Consider the following 21,201-nt stretch of genomic DNA (forward strand, 5'->3'; position numbering starts at 1 on the left):
CCCTCCGCAGCACACCCCCGGGGCTGCCCCTCGAGGGGCTCCCCCCGCCCGGCCCCGCTCCCTCCCCGCTGCCGCCGCCTCCTCCCAGCCGAACCTGTCCGCCGAGCCCGGCCGGCCCCGGCTCCACAGAGCCTTCAGGGTCCCTCCGGTGACATTTCCCACCCGTACGGCCGCTTTCCGCTGCTTCAGGGTCGTTTTCGCACGCAGCTTCTCCGTGCGCATCCCACCGCCGGGACGGTCCGGCACGGCTGGCCCCGCTGCTGTCACACACCAGCCCGCTTCGCCGGTCCTCTTCCTTCCACGGCGATGTTTCGCTGGGGGAAAGGAGCGCTCCCAGAAATAAACCAGGCTGATGACAAGCTGAAAAATGCTCTCAGATTCATACACGTTCTTGTGTGCTTGCTTTGGGCTGGGGATGTGAGCTGCTGTTTCAAAAAAGCTTACAGTAGTGGCAAATCAGGTGCAGGCAGGACAGGACTACTTTTGCTTTAAATACGTTTTACATCCCAGTCAGATGCAAGGCAATTAGGTTCACCTGTTCATTTTAAGAATTAAGCCCCAAAGCCAAGACCTCTGGAAGCCTGCATCATTGTTCTAAAATGCGAGATATGCACGCCTCATTTCCAAGACCTACCATCACCTACCTTTATGGTAGGAAGCCAAAGTCCTTAAATAGCTACAATTGCCTATGGTAGGGACTACAGAAAAGTGATATTGGTAAACTTGTAGAAATCACTAGCAAAATTTTCTCTATCAAGAAAGACTACTTTTTTTTTTTTTTCCCGGCCTTAATCTGTACAGGTTGAAGCTGCATAGGCAGATAGGATAATTTAGCTGCCATTAAAGGAAACACACACACAAAAAAAAGGGGGTGGGGGGGGAGGAGAGTATTTGTATTCTACAAAAATATAATTGGGATCACTGCATAAATATAATGCATGTAACCCAAATATATATATATACATATATTCTCGTAAATGATTCATTATTCTCTTTCATTTACACATAGATGAGCCTGTGGAGGTACATATTACACTCTACTGCAGAAGAGATTTTCACTTGTCCACATGGGGTTTTTTTGTTTGTTTTGTTTTGTTTTGTTTTTCCCCATTGGAAAGATGTACTGAATCTATTGGCAAACTGGCCTTTTCTTGCCTCTCTATCTGTAATCAGTGGTTATGTTTCCCTTTTGTAATTCCAGTGCAGCCACAGACCTCCTAAAGCAACAGCCATTGCTACCCTAATAATTTCTGAAGTGACAACTACCACAGGAAAGTACTTACATCATTGTGTGCATTGAGTCTTCTCTTTGTGATGGTCTAAAATTAATTAAATATTAATGTCACCTGGTGTGAGAAACATACAAATCATGAGGGCATCAAATAACAATCCAGGCTTCCAAATAACAGCAGGGAACTTGCTAAAATACTCCACAAACACAAGAAGTTTCATCTCTTTTGTCAAATGAAGACAAGAGGTGACAGCAACTGAACTGCACACTCAATTCATGCTATAACTCATCCAGTTAACAAGAGCATGTAATGAAACCATACCTAAGGCAGGACAGTTACAAAGCAATGCACACAGATCTGCTACAGCATCTCCAACACACTGATTCAGCCTAAAACTTACCTCTGAAACAGCATCTGTGGGATGAAAATATGGTGAGTGCTCCACAGGGTGAGCTCATTGCCTTTCTTTGGCTTGCATCAGTATCTGGGGGAGGAATTGCCCTTTTCTTCATTGCTTGGAACACCTGCTGAAATGGCAGCCTAAGCCGTGACATACCATGTCTACACTACACTTCACAAGCTGTTGGGTGCCCAGCAGAAGAGCCTGCTGAGGACTCATGCTGCCTCTGAGTCTCTTGGAGCCCTGGTTCCCCATCTCCCCCTCTCACTGGGGAAGAGGGGAAATGCTCACGGTTAGGAGCAACCTCTGGTTCTCCCTGGTGTTGAGAACGGTGACACACCTCAGGGAAAAATCGCTCTCTAATTGAAATCTCTCACAAGGTGATGCCCAGCAGGGAAGGGAAACATGGCCTTGTAATCCTCCCACCTTAGTGTCACCCATTCAGGGCTACAGGTACAGGCTTTGTCTCAGCTCTTTACCTCTCCCTTAGCCTTTCTGAAAAGTCTGTCTTACCAGAGGTCTGAATCCTTTCTGGTCATAATGCTGCATTAAGTAGAGTTTCACGGGTTTGGTTTTTATTTCCTTTTGCAGCCCTGTTTGAATGGGTACTTATTTAAAAAAAAATAAAAAATAAAAAATTCAGAGCTGTGGTAACTTTTAGCAAAATCAGGGGGTCACACTGAAAGCTGTGTCCTGCTATTGGATATGCACAGAGACTTCTGTTATAACTGCTAGCATAAAATAAAATTGTGTGATTGAAAATCTTACCTCCTTTGCATAAGCATCACATAGTATCGCTTCTTGTTGAGGGGGTATGTTCATTCATTTTGTTTAGTGGTCAGCCTGGCTTCATTCAGCTTGATGGAGTATTTGATGTCCACAAATATCTAGTTCATATGTCATTTGGCTTTTTCTCCAGTGACATTTTCCCAGTGGTCAGCCATACTTGGTTAATAATGTTAGCCATTAGCTGATGATAATAAAAGTTCAACTTAGCACCCACCTAAAATGAAAAAAAAAAAAAGATATCTACAGTTAATGATAATAACAGTGAAGAAGACAGCAATCTCATTCATGTCTTTCTTCATGATTGTCTGTTTTACTGGCAAGTCAAAATGGCTAGAAGACCCATTATTTATTAGCTAGAGCTCTTCCAGAACTGAGGGGATGCACTGAATCATTAGAATTCACAAATATTTTCTTTTGCTCAGGAAATTGACTGTTCTAGGTCTTGAGCTTAGGTGGTCGTAAGGGTCCCTTCCCATGCGAGAAAGTATGCAATAAACATGCTACATAGGAATGTGTATATTTTGGTACTGGAAATGTCCCTTTTTATTATTTTTATGTTGTTATGCATTATTTTAATGCACTTTCTTAATATCTATGAGACTTCTCAAAATAAAGAGGGAAACACCTCTGAAAAATGCTATATTGAAGTCTACATTGAATATCTGTGTTTGCAAGGCAATGCATACACAGTGAAGGTGGTTTGCACATCAGATTGAGTTTACCCCTTTCTGTTGTTACTATACCCTTACTAAACATAAGTATTCTTGATCCAATAACTTACACAGTCAAAAAGAAGGGCACACACATTTGCTGTAAATGGAGCTATGGAAACGATAAGCTTCAACCGTGCCAATTCTTGCCGAGACCTTTAATTTTGGGGAAGTATTTTATTACCGCAGTGCATCAACACACAGCAACTGGGAAGCTTGGTAGTAACACAAAGAATCACAATGTGGATGTCACCCTTCCATGCGGGAGAACGGAGGGGAGTTACTCTACTGTTCACCATCCAGTTGTCTTCACTGCTGTCTTTCAAATGCTCATGCACATTGGTCATTCATCTCTGTGCTTAATCACTTTTAAAGTTAAGAGTATCTACCAGTGTGAACAAACATTATTTCTTATATAGCCACTTCTCCTCCACGAGATAATAAAACTTGAGACTGGCCTAAGTATACTAAAGAGGTGTTCCTGACAAGCCCCCCTACTGCAAAATAATCAGAAACCAAAATGGATGTAAATGAGGGCTGGAGACCACACTAAGAGACTTTAAAACTGTAACTGAATTAAAAATGACATATGGTCAAAGTCCTTAAATAAAAGAAAAGTACAAGAAAGTATCTAAAAGTTACAGTGAGACTTACTTGAATAAATGTTTATAAATTTTATCAAACAACTCATCATTTTGACAGTTTTCCATAAACTCCTGGAACATGCAAAGCATTTAATTTATTTGTGGTGAGATAAAGATAATGAGTAACATTTTAAAAGTTTATTAACATAGAACATCCTGGCATGGTCAAACTTGCATACTTCTATTGTTTAAATTATGTTTTCTAAGAACTGAAAAAGTTAGCCTTACAAAAAGGAGTTTCTAATTACAAAAGTCTTCAAAATCATCCTCATCATCTGCACTTGTAGAAATGCAAACCAAATGAACAGAGCACAAATTAAACTGGATATAAATGCCACCAGTACATCAAACTATAAAAAAACAACAAAACTTAAAGAAAAAAATCCTTGATTGCCACACAGAGAAGAAAATATCACTCTAATATGGAGAAAATGGGTCATTGTAGTCTTTTATCAAGTATACTAAAAACAAACCCAAAAAGTACGTGATGACAGAAATGGTGACGTAGTCTTAACCATGGAAGACTCAGCAGAAGCTATTAAACAGGCTATAAGCCAAGCAAACAGAATAAACTGGCATATGCTTTCATGCCTTTTTGTTACTTCACTGCTGTAAATACAGTTTGTCTTCCAGAGATAATAAAAAAATATTTTGTGTGAGTTATGTGTTTTCCTGTTAGGTTACCCTTGAACATCTGCTGTGCCCGATAAAGGATAAGAGCTAATTAAATCACATAGAGTGACATGCATGAGGTATTCTTTTACTTTGAATGTGAGAGAAATGAAAACCTACATTTTGCCTAGTTACTTTCCTAGCTAATGACTGCAAGAAACGAGCACTCAAGAAACGTGTCCAATGGCAGACTGATGACTGCAGATGAGGATGGAGCTTCCATACACTACAGACAGCCACCCTGCATGCTCCGAAACCCTTGGTCCCACCCCCCCAATGCACAAAAAAAGGCTTGCTTATTCTGACATAAGATTTTTCCCTCCAGCCAGAATCCAGTTCAAAAGCAGCGGCCTCTACCAAACACAGAAAGGCAAAGGTTTGTATGTTTGCCAAAAGCCAAGTTTCCAACTGCATGTATCCTGTAAGTTCATCACTTCTCCTAACAAAACCCTCCCAAGGGAGCTTTCATGTTGCTGTGCTCTTCCTGCTGCTGTTCTTGTTTTGTGGCAGAATTTCTCCCTGAGCTTTTCTAAATGACAAATAAAGGCTTAAAAACTCGGAGGTGACATTTGAGGAGTGAACGTAAGACGTCACGTCAGAGCCTCCTCTTGTTCACGTGGGTGCCCTGATTCACACTCACATGACTGAAAGAAGACTAAGAGCCATTAATTTTAAGTCATCTATAAGAAAAAGGTTATAGCTTGTCGACAATGGCAGACAAAAGACAAGCTGTTGTGTGGGGCGATTGCTGGCAGATGGCAGTGTTGGGAGAGCAGATCTCCGCAGCGTGCAGCCGCAGAGCAGGGACGAGATGGAGCAGCTTCCACAACTAACCTGAACCACAGATCTGTTTACAGCGATCTAATCCATATGTGCTAATATCTTGCTGCTACACGAGTGAAACGCTCTCTTGGGTTGTTCTCAGAATGTACTTTTTGTGCATCTGGCTTTGGATGCACAGGGCATTCGCTTTTACTGTCCCTGCAACTAGTACAACATACCTTATTCCATCTGGAAGCAAAACAAAAGAGCATTACAAAGAACCCTTCATCATAGTTCCTTTCCAGATACAATGCTTAAGCAATTTAAGAATTAGTTTTTCTTTTCTTTTAAGAAAATTGGCTGTGCAACATCACAGCTGCTGTAAGTAAGAAATCCTCCCTACTTTTTCTTCTTGGCTTCTGATTTAAGTAAGTACACTCATTTACCAAAATACCTGATCTGTCCTACTGATTGTACCTCACTTATAGAGCAATGAACTGACAATCTCAAGCAGCCTTTTTCATCAGTATATGTGAAAAAATCAGGGTAATACTGCACCAGTCTGTTGCAAATTCTGCTAGCTACAGAGTTTCATAATAAGTAATAGAGCCATTATTAAAGAAGCAATGTTACAAAATTTCACAGTTATGCTGAACTGCTCACTAATCTGATTGGATAATTCAACCCTGGATATTCTGCATGTGCTTGAGCCCAAAAGTAGACTCTTGTCTACTGTTTAGGAATATAGAGTATACAAAATAAATAAATAAATAAATAAATGTAGAAATGAACAAACACACTAGCAGCAACAAGAAGAAAGTTATTAAAAACCCATCTAATTTTACTACTGATTCACATGGGTCAGATTACTGTTGGAGATTAGTCTTCACCAAAAAGAAAACAGACAGCCACTTGAGCCAGAGAAAAATGTACTTCCATGAGGGAGTGCAATTCATCTGCCTGCCTCTCAGCTGTCTGTGGCTCTGTCAGGAGGAGAGGAGAGGATCATTAAGTGTGCCAGAGGTGGCCTTTCGGTGTCATTACACAGATCTGCAGGGGTTTTCAGCCAAAGCCTCTACTTCTCTGACAGTGGCATATCACTAAATAGGTTGTTGAGAAGCACAAGGTGAACAGAGAGAGGGAAAAGTATTTACTTTGGTAAAGTATTAGTCACATGTCTTGTATATATTAGCAGATTAAACAAGAATCTGAATTAGCAGATTAAACAAGTCGTCTGAATTACTTGTGACCAAAGAAAACAGTTAATCAACAGTTTAAAGGCTTCATGGAATTTAAAAAATATATTTACATGGTGTACACCATTAATTTCAGCTATCTTTAAATGCAGACTGAAGTCTCAAGGTAGAGGCTGGCAGGTATTCTGACACAAAATGATTTCTGTTTAGAGGCTGGCTGGTGATGAACTATTTTCAGAACAGAACTTGTGGCTTTGGGGGCTTGTTTTACTTTCAGTTTTAACTAAACTAGTTTGAAGAACACAAAACTAACTCTTTTCAAGTTACTTAAAACTCTAACTGGCTTTCATATTTTTACATCTCAATTAATTTGAAGTCAGTCTGTATGGCTGTAGCCAAGTTTGTATCAGTATGGAAGCTAGATAATAAATAAGATAGCTATTATTAAACAGAAAGGGTATTACCATGCTGGAAATACTTTGGAAACTGCTCACCCTGCTAGTAGATTGTGTAATTTAGAGCCTTCCCCAGGAAATGTTCACACATTGGATTAGCCCAGATGAGTTCAATAAGAATAATAACACGGTGGGCAGCAAGGCACTTCTGCAAGCATTTGTGGAAGCAGGTTCCTTAAGCAAACCAGGATAACTCCATACAAGAGAGGAGTGGCAATAGCATCGGGGTGGCCACATTTTCAGCTTTACCGAGTGCTGGGTCACCCGAGGAACAGGCTCTGCTCCAAGGGGGATGCGTCCCCTGTGGCTGGGAGGTGGGCTTCAGGTCCCTGACCCTCTGGGAGCAATGCAGCACTGAGCTCTGTGCACGGAGACCTCCACACCTCCAGGCCCAGGGGATGTGACTGCAGTCACAGGGCAAGCCAAGGGTAGCCCACTCAGTTGCGACCCATTTAGTTAGCTCTCACGATCAAATTGGCACTGGACCTACACCAATCCACCAACTCGGCTAAGCAGCTGTCAGTATCTCAGGTCTCCTAGGCTGTGCTTAGGAGGCGGTGGCATCATGAAAACTAGAAAGATGGAAACCCAAAAGTAAAGCCAGATTCCTTCAGAGAAAAGGTGAGGGGCTGCCCTGGTGGCATGAGACCCAGCTACGTGCCTTTGCTGCCTTCCAGCATGATTTGGATGGGGGGGACACGCATGGTGTGGAGCACCTGCAGGATGGAGACCCAAACCTTTACGTACCAGATCATCCAGTGTGGTGTTTCTTCACTTTCATGATTACTTTCTTATATAGACTTGTTCTGAGGTACCTGTTTATCTTTCTAAACTTTCATATTCCAAAAGAAAAACATCAAATAATAAATCACAGAACTGAGGGTTTCACCACCTCACAATGGAACTGCTTTCAGCACTGTTGTGCCAGAAGTAATGAAAGTAATTGTACTTAAAGATCATTCCTGTAAATCTCTATAAAAAAAAAAAAAAAAAGAAATCTTCCCCACTGCCTTAATGATGATTAACTGACTTTTGAGCATGCCACAAAATGACAATACAAGCCATCTATTACAGAAAGTAACATTCGGTGACTAGTTAGTGCTAGCAACAGTTCCATGCTTTGCTTTTGGATCAATTCCAGCTGTATAAAAAGACAGTGAAATTCTGAAAATGCAGGAATTTTGCTGCTATGAAACATTCAGAGAACAACAAGCAACTCTCAGCTTTGTAATGATAGGATTTCAAAAAATGGCCATTTATTTTAAAATAGTCTCTGTGGTTTGTAAAGCTGTTCCTACAGAATGCACAGAGGATAAAATGCACATATTTTTGCAGGCTTTCAGCTGCTGGCCCAAATACAGAAAAGGATTAAGAAAAGACAGATTTAATTTACATGATGCAAACTAGAAGAAGCAAGCAAGAAAAGATGGTTCTGAAAGCCGTATTTTATTTTCTCCTAAAAGAGGTGTAGTGCAAAGTATTTTTTTCACAGCTAACAGAATCCGGTCGGATTGCAAAGGTATGAGCATGGGAGCAGCCAAACAATAGCTCTATTCACCCGCAACCAAATTCTCAAAATCTGGAGTCTCTCTTTCTGGATTCCCAGACTGAGCCTCAGGCCTTGAGCTTAATTGGGGTAACTAAAAAAATGAGGGCAATCAAGATTATCACTTGGCTTTGATAATGCGGGCCTTTGCGAGGGAGGGACAGGGACGGAGCCAAACTTAACAGAGACGGCGGGCGGCACGTCAACACAAAGCCATCCCTGTGGGCACACGGTGAGGATGAAGAGAGATACGGGAGCCTGTAGGGAGAGGCGATCCTCTGCAACTAAAAACTCTTACACCGGTTTATGAGTGTGTTCAAAGCACTGCCTGGTGCTACAGTTTACAAAGGGTGGAAAATTACATAAAGAGGGGCCAGATGATACCTCTGACGTTAGCCAGGCAGAGGCACAGAGCCGGGGGAACCCGTGGAGAGTCTTGAGGGATTCTGGCACGGCCAGACTGCAGGATGCGGCCACTGCTGGAGCTGCTTGCTGCGACAGCTTTACCCTTTGGAAGTAAAACGAAGCATTCCTTGTTTCTGCTTGGCCCTGTTCAGGAGCACAGAGGAGCCTGTGCATGTGAGGGGAGAGGGGAAAGGGCCAGCACTTTGCTCCAGGACTGCCTGGGCACACTAGCCCCAGGTTTGCTGTACCCTCGCCAAGAACCACTCCCGTGACCTGCCCACCGCAGCAGCCCCATGACTAACAGACTAGCCCCAGGTAACTATGAAGTAGACATAAGAAATTAAGGAGGGGAAGGGTGCTCCTTTCACTTACACCCTCTGGCTATCTTTTTCTTAACAAAAATGTCCTCTGGCTGCTCTGGTGAGTAAGTTCACTGTTTTGGAAACTGCTCTGCCACACCCCTTGGGAGGTGAATCAGGAAGAGTTACACAACTTCACTGCTTACAGGCAGTCTGATCTTTTCACCTTCACCTGCAGTAGCACGTGTCTGGCTTTGAAGAAAATGTAGCTACTGAAAGGGTAAATGTGATATGGAGAAGGAATAACAGGTCTTTAACTTTTGTGACTGGGAACGCCTAAAAATTTACTGTGGTGAGGACAACGACCAGAGAGAAATAGAAGAAGGAGTTTCAATCAGAAGTCAACATGGAAGTAATTTGGTAACAATCTCCTATATAAAAATTCTCAGTGTGTGCAGTTTTTCATAAACGTTATCACAAATCTGTACTATAGCAACCTAAATAAACATATAGACAAATGCCAGAATTCACTTTCTCTCTTAGCCACAGAGAGATGGACATGCCCACTGGTTTGAGACCTAAAGCCTAGCTCAACTAGATGTTTGGGGTCCAGATTTGTATGCCGGATATCTGCAATGACAGAGAGGTGGATGAGCATTTGTAGGAATTGTTTTTCTGGTCAGTGTGAAAATCCTGAACCAGTAGGACCAGACTATATTTTGTGCCTACTAGATACTGTGTGATCAGGTATCAAAACTGATATGCTGAAGGTAAGAAACTCACCGGGCTTAGCAATCAGGTCCTCTCTCAACATGCTGTAAAACTGGAAGCCAAAAATCAGTGGCCAGGTTTGGAAAAGTTCATGTAATGAGAAGCAAGAAAGGTTAAAATGTACCAACTCTGTTACTCATTGGGATTTATTTGCTCAGTTCTAATTTTAGCTTTGGTTAGCCAAATAAAAGGTATCACATCACCGTCTGGGTAGCTGTCTTACAAAAAACAATGCAGCTACCAACTTTCCTCCATTGGATGACATACTTGGGCAGTAGCCGTTTAAAAAAAAAAAAAAAAAAAAAGCTTCAACTTTTTTAGAGCACATTTGGTTTTCCATTCATTATTTTTCTGATGCTGAAAGCAATGGTATTCATCCCAGAGAAGAACAGCTACATTTTATTTCAAAGGTTTAAGCAAAACACTCATTTTGCTCCAAGTTGTCCTTCTTTCTTTAAGGATTTTAAAACACGTGTACAAAGTGGCTGCTGGGAGAAATCATCAGTTTATGGTCTGTGGGATTGGGTATAAAAAGAAGAGAAAAAGAAGGAAGAAGAGAAAGAAATAAATTAAACAATTGCAAAAGTGACTGCTATCTACAAAAATGTGGATGACGAGAAGGACTCCTCTCCCCATGAGATGAGCTAATGAATGCTGAATGTGGAATGATCTGGTTTAAAAAAAAAAAAAAAAGACAGAAATAGAAAAATAAAATCAGATCTTAATATACTGTGTACCATCCACAACTTTCTTCCACCTTGTTTTTGCTAACCTTACCTGTAGTAATTTCATGGAAGATCACACTTGACCTTCTCCAATCCTGCAGTAAGAAATTAGAATCCACCTCTGCTAGGACTTGTTTTCCTATGACTCTTGATTTACAGTGGTGTGGGACTAAATAGGTGCAACCGATACAGCAATGATAAATCATTAGTTGATCTGAAAGGCCAGTCCTTTTTCGTCCATGTTCTTCTTTGGTTGTTTGGCACACAAACACCTTCATTTTCAGTCTTCTCTTACCGATATCAAGCTGCTTGGTATCACTGCATCCATTTCCTGCTGCTTGACCACCACTTTAAAATGAATAAAGTAATAAAATCAACATAGTAAAAAACTTAGTTATTCCCCCAAACACATTGTAGGCTTTGGGATACAGTCTTATGAGATTTAGCAAAGTAAGGACTGATCCAATCTGTCCTTGGATCAAAAACCTTGGTGTTGTTTCCTGAAGTTTTTAAGAATGGCACCTATGCTACATTCATTAACAATGATAAAATGTCTCAGTATAATAAGAGGAGACTGGAGGTGCCAATTTTTGAATAGTACATGAAATTGAGGAAATAGTAACAACAACATCAGTTTAGAAAAAACAAGGCAACTTTTTAACAGATAGAGGGCCAAGATTTCTGCTAATTAGATGCCAAATTAACTAAGAGCATTCTTCCTAACAGAACATGTCCTGGAAATACTTCCCTCCCATACTCTCTTGGCCGGGGAGCAGAAGGGGGGCATGCTGCTCATTGCTTGATTTCCTAAACTATTTAACAGTGCTGCTTGTGTTGTCGAAAAGCTGCTATACATCATCCTGAGAGTGACTTCATCTCAGAAGTGGCTGAAGTAACCTGCATAAAGTGTTTTGAGATTCTATTCAGTTTGAAAGGGCCTATTTAACATGCAGCATCACTGTCTACAGAGAAGCAATCACTTCTAGGGTGGAATGCAGAAGTTGTTTAATAAATACTGACTAGCTAATCCTCACAGATACTGTATTTGGGGAATAATACCTTTCTGAGCAATCCTCATAATTTATTACATCATCTAGCTAACAGTAAATTGTGCTTATATGGCTGAGGTCACTGGGCCTGTTCAGCCTGGAGAAGAGGAGGCTGAGAGGGAACCTCATCGCAGTCTACAACTTCCTCGTGAGGGGGAGTGGAAAGGCAGGTGACCTATTCTCTGTAATCATCAGTGACAGGACCCGCGGGAACGGTGTTAAGCTGAGGCAGGGGAAGTTTAGGCTGGACATCAGGAAGAGGTTCTTCACTGAAAGGGTGGTCGCACACTGGAACAAGCTCCCCAGTGAAGTATTCACTGCACCAAGCCTGTCTGAATTTAAGAAGCGATTGGACTGTGCACTTAGTCACGTGGTCTAAAATTTTGGGTAGACCTGTGCGGTGCCAGGAGTTGGACTTGATGATCCTTATGGGTCCCTTCCAACTCGGGATATTCTATGATTCTATGATTATATGTCATCTTATAGTGTCATGTGGCCTCCGGTAGAGGAGTATGGATGTTCTCCCATCCAAATCTATGGCAAAATACTCAGTAAAATTAAATGAAGGTAGATCTGGGCATCTAATCAGTTTACAGTAATGACTCAGGATGACTGACCTTCCTTCAAGATTACTGATCAGGCAACAGCTTATATAATCAGAACAGAGCTTTTATCTTATTTCTGCAGCTGAATGTGCTGTCAGTCTGCACCCAGCTGAAGCTGTGGTGGAGGGTGAACTGTGATCTGCAATGATCATTCCCACTTACAAAGCACTCCAAGTCTCTATTCTGCTCATAAGGATGAATCAAAATACCTTATCAAACATTGTTATCATTTTCCTCTGGAGTCTTAACTGCTTTTGCCAAAAATAATTTCCAAAATGAAATATTTTTTATGATGAGTGTAGTGTTGAAGTGGTAAAGTAGCAAACAAGTGAATAATGCAATGTGCTCATGCTATATCAAGTGGAAAAAACTCCCACTAGAGTTAACATCAATTACATCCTGTAGCCTGAGGATGTGGATCTATTCCAGGGCTCCTGGTTAGTTTTATAGCTTTTTTTTCCACTATTAAAAACATAATTTTGCTCAATCTTTTCAATTTAAGAATGAGGATGAATACTGAAATCTTCAATACAGCAGGTTCATCTGCAAACATGCATGCCCCATACACACATAGTAAATCTAAGCACATGACAGTTTATGTAAAGGAAGCATCAACCTACAATGAGTACCTAAGAATATATAATGTTTTACTCCCTTTCCTGCTTTTGACAACATGAAACTCCTGGAAAATACCGCAGTGATTTAAAATAACAAATATATTTATTTAAAACTGCTTGCATGTTGCATTTTCTTTGTACTCCTTGCTACAGCAGATACGAAGTTATGGCAACCAGGACATGTTGTCAGAAAATACAAGGTCAAAACAATTAACTGTCTTAGGCTTTCATCCCCAAATTAATAAAATCACTTGCTATACATTTAATGCTAATAAAACTGGTAAGTGTCTTTGCTGTGATCTGCTGGTCTCCTGTATATTCCCCCAAAACTAGCAGCTTCTGTGCAGAAAACAGCTAGTCATCTTGCAAAGAAGGACAGAAATAATCATTTCTGATACTATTGACCACTGTAAGAATTTACAATACAGGAAATGAACAAGTAGAGAAGAGTTTCAGACTGTAAACCAAGCAATGTTTTCTAATCTTTATATGAATATAATTCTTGTATTGAATTTGGTCCATTGAGGTACTAGAATAAATTCTCATAGAAACAATGCATTCAATAGCACTTCTAATTTGGGTCACTTTCGTTAATTTTAAGCCCAGCCTAGTAGAACACCACATGCCTTGACCTCCTGCTTGTTTCTTCAGAACCTGAGGGCATTCACTCACCTCAAGAGGATTATGGCTCACATACAAATGAGAAGCTATGCGAACTTAAACATTCAAGTATCTAAACTTAAACATCCTTTGAGTTGTGGAGGAAGAACCAAGTCAGCTGCAAAGAGCATATGAAGATACACAAATACTGGAGGAATCCTATGCTACAAGGCAGTGCATGAACAAAGCAGCATGATGTCAAAGGGTGACTAGAAAGCTATGGAAAACTAACGGTTAATTTCAAGGAAGCAATACAGAAGCTTGCTTTCAGGAGTATGTCATATATTTTGCAGTACCGTCGGAACAGTATTTTGAAAAGAGTATTTATAAACAGGATATTCTGATAAGAAAGAAAAATGCTTATTCAATATAATGTATAACTTGTAGTTTTTATGCTGAAAGCACTTGACATAGAAATAAAATCTCTGCTCAGCAAATTTTGTTTTATGGCAGTAAATTACTCTTTATAAGCAACAGAGGAATATTGAAACTTATCTCTAAAACTCTGTGCATAGTAAATGCTGAAGAAGAGAAAAGAAGACATTATAAAGCAAAATTCAACTCCTGGAAAATAAAGAAATGCTGTTTTTCTGTGTCATAGTTTAATAATAGTTGGACAGAAGAATCAATCTGGAGCTGCAAAGAAAAGCCCTGGTTTGAACTCAGCATTGTGTTCAAAGCCCAAAAGATCATCAGAGACCAAATCTCCAGATTTTTGTCATCAGAGTAGTAATTGTTTTAATCTGTTTTTCTAAATTGCTACAGCACAAAAAAAAACAAAATGAATGAAAAGCCCTTGGAAGATAACAATCAGAAAATAATACAATAATACAAAAAATATTTACCTGTTTAACAGAAATAAAATGCATATATTTTATGTTATGACTTAATTTAGAAAATGCATTTCAAAATGCTACAGCACAAATATAATAAAAAAGTTGCCATGACCCTCAGTACGGTTTTCAAAATGTTACAAAATTCACTTTAGATATAAGTATCCAAAACTGATTTTAATAAAATGATTGTTTAAAATTTATTTTTATCTGTGAGCCAACTAAAAATATAAATTCTCCTCAAATATTTATTCTAGAAGACTGCATATTTAAGCTCAGAAAGATACAGTTCTTATATGAGTAATCTTTTTGCAGAATAAATCATTAAGTTTCTAGATATGACATTTATATTAATGACTCCACCACACTGTAGTCTTATAATTAACAGAACATCTGATCAGGCATACTCTAAAATCCTGTTCAGAATCATTTGACTACTCAGCAATGTCCTTCTTGGCCTCAGAAACATTGTCAATGAGAACCCAACATTTTGTCCTCCTCACCTAGCAATGTTTCCTGACACTTTTCGGTTGGTCGACTCTCTAACTCCAAAACTTCCTGTAACTGGCCTGATTTTTTTCCAGCCAAAAAGAACTTTCTTAAAAATTCAAACTACATTTGAGATCTGCTAAGAATTACTTTACAATATTTTCTCTTAGCATGCTGTGTAAATGACTACATTTCAACGACTTCCTTCCTCTGAATTAGCTGGACTATTTGGCATTTGGGGAAATCAAGTAATTTTTACTCAAAGCAACTTTATTTCTCTCTTAAATCCTGACGATACTATCAAATATCACAATTTAGTACAATATACAAAGAGGTCACATTACTATTATAGACAGTTCTAGCTTTTTTTTTTTTCTTTATTACCACCATGTTTTTCCTTTTCTGTAGAAAGAGTCTCATGTGACCTCATTTTACAAAGCATGGAGCAGAAAAGACAAATAAGAGTGCTTCTGAGCCTTACATATTAAAATGATAAAAAATAAATAAAAGCCTATGAAATAATTGACCTGAGTGCCTATTTGTTTACCCTAAGCTCCCAATGAAGCCAGGCAGCTCTGAGCATTGGGATCACATTCAATAATAATAATTATGAAAGAGTAATATATTTCATGAAAGTCTCACAGTAGTGTGTTCTCCAGGTAATATTATACACATATAGTTTAGGATTCTTTGGTCCAGGATTCTACAACATAATGGCACTTCTATGGCATGGGGAAAAAAAAAAAAAAAAAAAAGGTAGACAGCAGTGGATTTTTCTAGATTACCTAGTAGCCACTGACAAGAGAACAAAAGAAGATTTGAGATCTATAGTTAAAGTTTAAGCCTAATAGCTACAGTAATTGATTAGTTCTCCATGGATTTTCCTTGGTCATTGAGGTGTGTACAGAAACTACAGGAGATTATTTTATTGTGTAATTTTCACAACACAGCAGGATACATTTACAATGGGTTAGATACTGCCCTCCTGACAAAAACCATGGGGGAGGGATCAGAATGAAAAAACTCAGCCAGCAGAATCCCTCCGTAACAAGCAGGGGGTAGGATTTTTCCTTCCTGGGAAAGAGGCAAGATTTTGTGCACCACAGCTTACAGGTATCTGAGGTCTCCTGGGGGACAGAGTCATTTTTATCGGCAACCCCTGCTCACTTCAGTCCTAGTGGTATCAGAAGCCATACCCAGTTCCCTGGCCACTTGACTCCATTTAATGTTGAAAAGGGCTCCATGAAACATGATTATATCAAGTTTACTGAGCCAGACCAGGATCAAAGGGCTAAGAAGCAGATGCACAATTGGTGCAAAGTGGTTTAGTTTTTGGGGGTGGATACAAAGAGTTTGAAAGTAAACATGGAGCTGATGAAAGTTGTTGGCTTAAGAGATCCTGAAAAATGTCTCCTTTTTATCCACAGATCAAGTCTGGCACAGACCACAGAAACTGTCGACGACCCTGCCAAAAGAGCACAAATGTGAGTTGGAAGGACCTTTACTATGGCTAGAACAGGAGTTGGTGAAACCAAGATGAAAGTGGGATGTGCAGATAGTTCATCCAATTTCATCCCTGAGAAATTATGCTGGGCTGCACTATATTTTCTGTATTTGCAATCCAAAAAAAAAATTTAAAAAATTGCTTCTGATTTTTTATGAACCACTAACAACCAAGAGAGACCTTGTTCAGCTGTCTTTACTCTTAACCCATGTATCAATTATCTTCAGTTTCAAATATCTTTTACTGATGCTGCACTCAGCTCACTCTTAAGAACTCAGATATAATCTTGACACTTTCAAACCCTACGCCACGGTTTGCCAGGGTGTTTGGGTTGTCTCAGTTGTTGTCTCATCGCAGGCACCTTGGGTGGACCTGACTTTCAGACTGTAAATATTCAGCACTTTCTAAAAACTGAACCAACTAAGCACCCTCCAACTGGATTCATAAAAATTAAGGCACTCAAAAATTGCTAGTTACTTTTGAAACTCTTACCCATAACTAGAACAGGCTGACTGACAGGAAAAAAAGAAATCACCAGTAACCATAAAAAGATCCATCTGTTGCTGTGCTCAGGGTACTTACAGTGTAAACTTTATTCATGTTCATAGTGACATAGTTAATGGCAAAAGGGTTTGCCCTTTATGTCCAGTAACCATATTTTACTCTGTATCTCTTGAGAGCAGGAGTCTATATAAGCAATGAGAGACGGGGCGCAGGGTGGGGAGGGTGGGTAGTTGATGGATTACCAGTTTTTCTTCTTGTGGTGAATTCAGCTGTCTGGAATTGTGAATGTTAGTACAGGAGAAAAGGAGATAGTTATCTTTTGTCAAAGCTGTGATATAACAAATGTATAGTTCAAAATATCTTAAAAAACAGATAAAACATATCCTGAAACAAAGATTGCTTTTAACTATCTGTAAACAGTCTTTGATCAATCAACAGAATCCTTAGAAGGGCTGATGTATCACAAAACATAACACAACATCCCTACCACAGTTGGGTAAGTGCATAAGCTTTGCTCACAGAAAGGATGCTAGCAGTTGGCAGGAAGACCCAACCAAAATGATTAGAATGGAACTTTTTTGTATAAATTAGCACAGTCCTCTCTTTCTGGAGGCTGCAATCAGGACAGAATAAAAAGAATTGGTACTGCTGCCTTATAAATGCATTTGATATCAGATAGAAATTCCTCCTGAGGGTCATCTTCATGTTTCATGGCTTTTCTTCTTCCTCTGCTGCATCCTCAGACAAACCTATAAAGAGAAAAAGATGCTTAAAAATTCAGTGTACTTAGCAACTGCACGCACTATAATTTTGATTTTACTTGTTTGTAAAAGCTTTGGTTATAGCTGGAGGAAACAATTTATTACATGCAACATAGAATAAAAATGCATAACTTGCAAATTCAAGCACTCACAAGTTTAGGAAATATACACATTAAAGACAATTTCATATCAGCTCCTTTATGTATATGACAAATGATGCAATCTTTAAGTTTTAAATTCTGGACTACTCTTACATGTGAAGAAAAATGGTAGAGAATAATCGGGCATATGATCTGACACACAGTTCTCTACTTGATTTTACCTTCACCTTTTTCCAGGTAGAACTGGCAATACAAATTGCAAAACAATAGAAAATTAGGCTCCATAAACTAATTAATAAGGATTTATTTTATTTTATTTTATTTTATTTTATTTTAATATAAGACTAACACTTTGGGCAAGGGGAAAATAGCAAAGCCCTTGTACAGAAGGTAACTTCTGCTTTAAACCAGGAACATATGAGTTTCCCGTCTTCAAATATCTGTGCAAAGGTTAATCCATCTTTGATTGGATATTAATCTTTGCAATAATGAACCTGACAAAATCAAAAAAGTAGGTAGAAACTCATAAAAAGTTGCCTGAAATATTTATGGAGAAAAAGAGCAGTGGGTAATCACAGAAATTTGTATATGCACATACTTGCATAGGTTAATTAAAAGTGATTATTTAACCCAGGTTTCTTACATGTCTGCTATTGGTTTATGCTGAAGATGATTTAACTTAAATCCTTTTCAAATGAACATAAAGCAATCCAAAATAAATTGGCAGTATAACCAAATGATATATGAATAATAATACAAGTAACACACAACTTTTATGTAGTATTTTTTCTAACGAGACATCTCTGAAGAAGGCTGAAATCTCTACACACCCAGTGAAGTGAAATCACCCATCAGGTCAGCAGAAGAATTAAATTTGACTGTCCAGGTCTTCTAAACCCAGGCTAGTTCATTGACTGAAGGCCCAATTGCCTTTGTAATCATATTCACACAGAATTTAGCACCAACAATTTACATCATTAAAGAAAAAAAAGGGGGGGGGGGCGGAGGGAAGGAGGGAAGGAGGGAAGGAGGGAAGGAGGGAAGGAGGGAAGGAGGGAAGGAGGGAAGGAGGGAAGGAGGGAAGGAGGGAAGGAGGGAAGGAGGGAAGGAGGGAAGGGGAAGTGTTCATTTAGATCCATGCAATTTCACATGAATAAAAACATCCATGTTACTTTTTTTGTTGTTTTATTTGTCAGGGTTTTTTTTTGCACCACCACTGTCTTCTGGTGCTTGTGGATTTCAGTATGTGCATGAATGGTTTTCATAACTGCTGGTAATAATTTAAACAAATTTTACCTCAAGCCTTGAAATTGAAATAAAGCGAGGCTAACAGAGAGGCTAACAGAGAGCAGATCAAGGATAAAATTGCCAAGATACAAAAGACTAAAGCAATAAGATTTCAGTAACAGCTGGAAGCCCAAGGCCCCCAAAGGACAATTAAAAATACCATGTTAAGAGCTGACATGGGTTTACAAAGGTCAGCCCTGAAATGGTAGTTCCTTTGTTCAAAAATCTTATTGCATAGTACATGCTGGGATGCCAAAGGGACCAGCAGCAGGTCCCATCTTGTTTCATTAATGATCTAGAGGAAGGAGGTAGGTAGCATGATAATGAAATGTGTGGATTATAAGAAACCCAGATGAGCTACAAATGCTGGAGAGGAGAAATAATTATTGCTCCAGGACCTAAGAGATTAACAATGCTGAGAGAAGATACATAAGATACCATTTGAAATACATCATGAGAATAATCTTAAACAGATGGTTGCTGAGGAAAGCCCCACAGAAGTAGCACAGTGGAAAGAGCTGCAGAAGACAGGCATTTGCCATGAAATAGGCCACGTAGCTCAACGCAGTGTAGAACCACAGAAGCCACTGCAGAGCCCACAGTGAATACTGCTCCTGACTATACAGCTTTATTGAAATCACATCTGCAGCTGTTTACAGCTCTCTGTACTCCATAAAAAAGACATTGGAGAATGCCTTACTTTCCCTCCACAATCAGGGAAAAGAGGTTGCAAGAGTTTGGAAACAGCTTTCTGCACACACTTCCTAAAAGCTGGACGGACACACAAATAAGAAACAGAAAAGGGCAGCATGCTTACATCGGCAGTTTGTCCCTGAAGAGGATAGCCAGAGATTTACCAGACAGACCAAGAGGCACTAACCTGTGCATTAGCATTGCCCACTGAGTTGCACACTTCAAGACGTACAACACTGCTACTGCACAGTGCCCTCAATATCAACGCAACTACATTTGAGGACTTGCTAGAGGACATCTGAGAATCTTAACAGCAGGAAATTAAGGAAGGAAAGGTTTAGGAAAAATACTGGGGGGAGGGAGGGGTGGGACATGGACCTTTTCCTTTAGTAGGCTGAAGCCGTAACATATTAAAAAATAAAATCTAGTTATAAAATTGTAAAGCAAAAATAGTTATTGGAGATGTAAAATAGTGCCCAAGGTACTCTTTTCAAAAACTGTTACTTCCATGAGATGGACTTCTTAAAAATAATTCCTGTGTCTATTTCTGTAAATTGCTATGCCAAAATGGTCAATGTGAATGGCTGCTTGCAAGCTCATGAAACACAGTGGATCAACTAAACCTATGTGTTAGCTGTAATTATGAGCTGGCAGAACTGAAACTTACAGCAGGATTTACCTCAATTTCATACAGCTTTGCCTGACAGCACTATACAAAACTTCGGGTAACCTGGTAATACTTCTGCATGGATCAAAGAACTACCACATGAGTAAACTGTGGGAGAGGTGAGCTAACATGAAGTATAGACTGCAGCTATTTTTGTTATGTAACTCTAAAATGGGAGGCAATATGAAAACATAGCTTGCAATAATGAGCCTCCCCACCTCTACCCTGTATTTTTCAACATGCCATATTTATTAGTCAACTAGGAGAACAACATAAATTTTGCATTGAGAGGTTTATTATCAGTATATTCTGACAAGCTCAGGCAGATCCTAAGCAATACTTGGTAAAAAATTAAGAATTCCATAGATTAAGGCCCCTGTACCTCATTTCAAAAGGAAAAAAAAAAAAAAAACTTTCTTATGCCCCCATATTTCCCATTAGGAAATTCTCAGTGTTTCATTTTATAGACCATGCAAAAATTCCATCAGAGTAGTACTGGTATTATACACACACACACTTTGATAAATGTGTATTAAAGGGATAATAATGGAAATAACCATGATAAACTAACCCTTGTGCAGTAGGAAACCCCAAGAGTTTCTGGAGAAAAGTTTTCAAAATTAAGTTATAGTATGTGATTGAATTAATATCCTGATTAGCAACATGAGATTACACATCTGAAATTAAAAATGCATTACACTTTCATCCACTTAAATCCCTCAAATTATTATTATTATTATTATTATTATTATTATTATTATTATTTGTATTTGTCAATCAGAGCACATTAGCACCCTTATGAAAGCAACTTCTGTAAACAAAGCC

At 39.3% G+C, this 21,201-nt stretch overlaps 1 protein-coding gene across 5 annotated transcripts in view; it reads left to right on the forward strand.

The window, feature by feature from the left end:
* Positions 1-21,201, forward strand: part of LOC310893338 (uncharacterized protein) — a 68,920-nt gene that overhangs the window by 429 nt on the left and 47,290 nt on the right. For 3 of the 5 annotated variants that reach the window (XR_014578912.1, XR_014578913.1, XM_083822143.1), the window contains exon 2: positions 16,287-16,343. Coding sequence is in view for 1 of the 5 variants with exons in the window: in XM_083822143.1 (XP_083678269.1) it covers positions 16,287-16,343 (57 nt within the window). In the remaining 4 variants the exon portion in view is untranslated. Of the gene's footprint in view, positions 1-95; positions 16,344-21,201 lie in introns of those variants that run through there. The other 2 variants (XR_014578914.1, XR_014578915.1) reach the window with 1 other exon arrangement.

Source organism: Anser anser (genome assembly GCF_964211835.1).
Source record: "Anser anser genome assembly, chromosome: 2".
NCBI lineage: Eukaryota > Metazoa > Chordata > Aves > Anseriformes > Anatidae > Anser > Anser anser.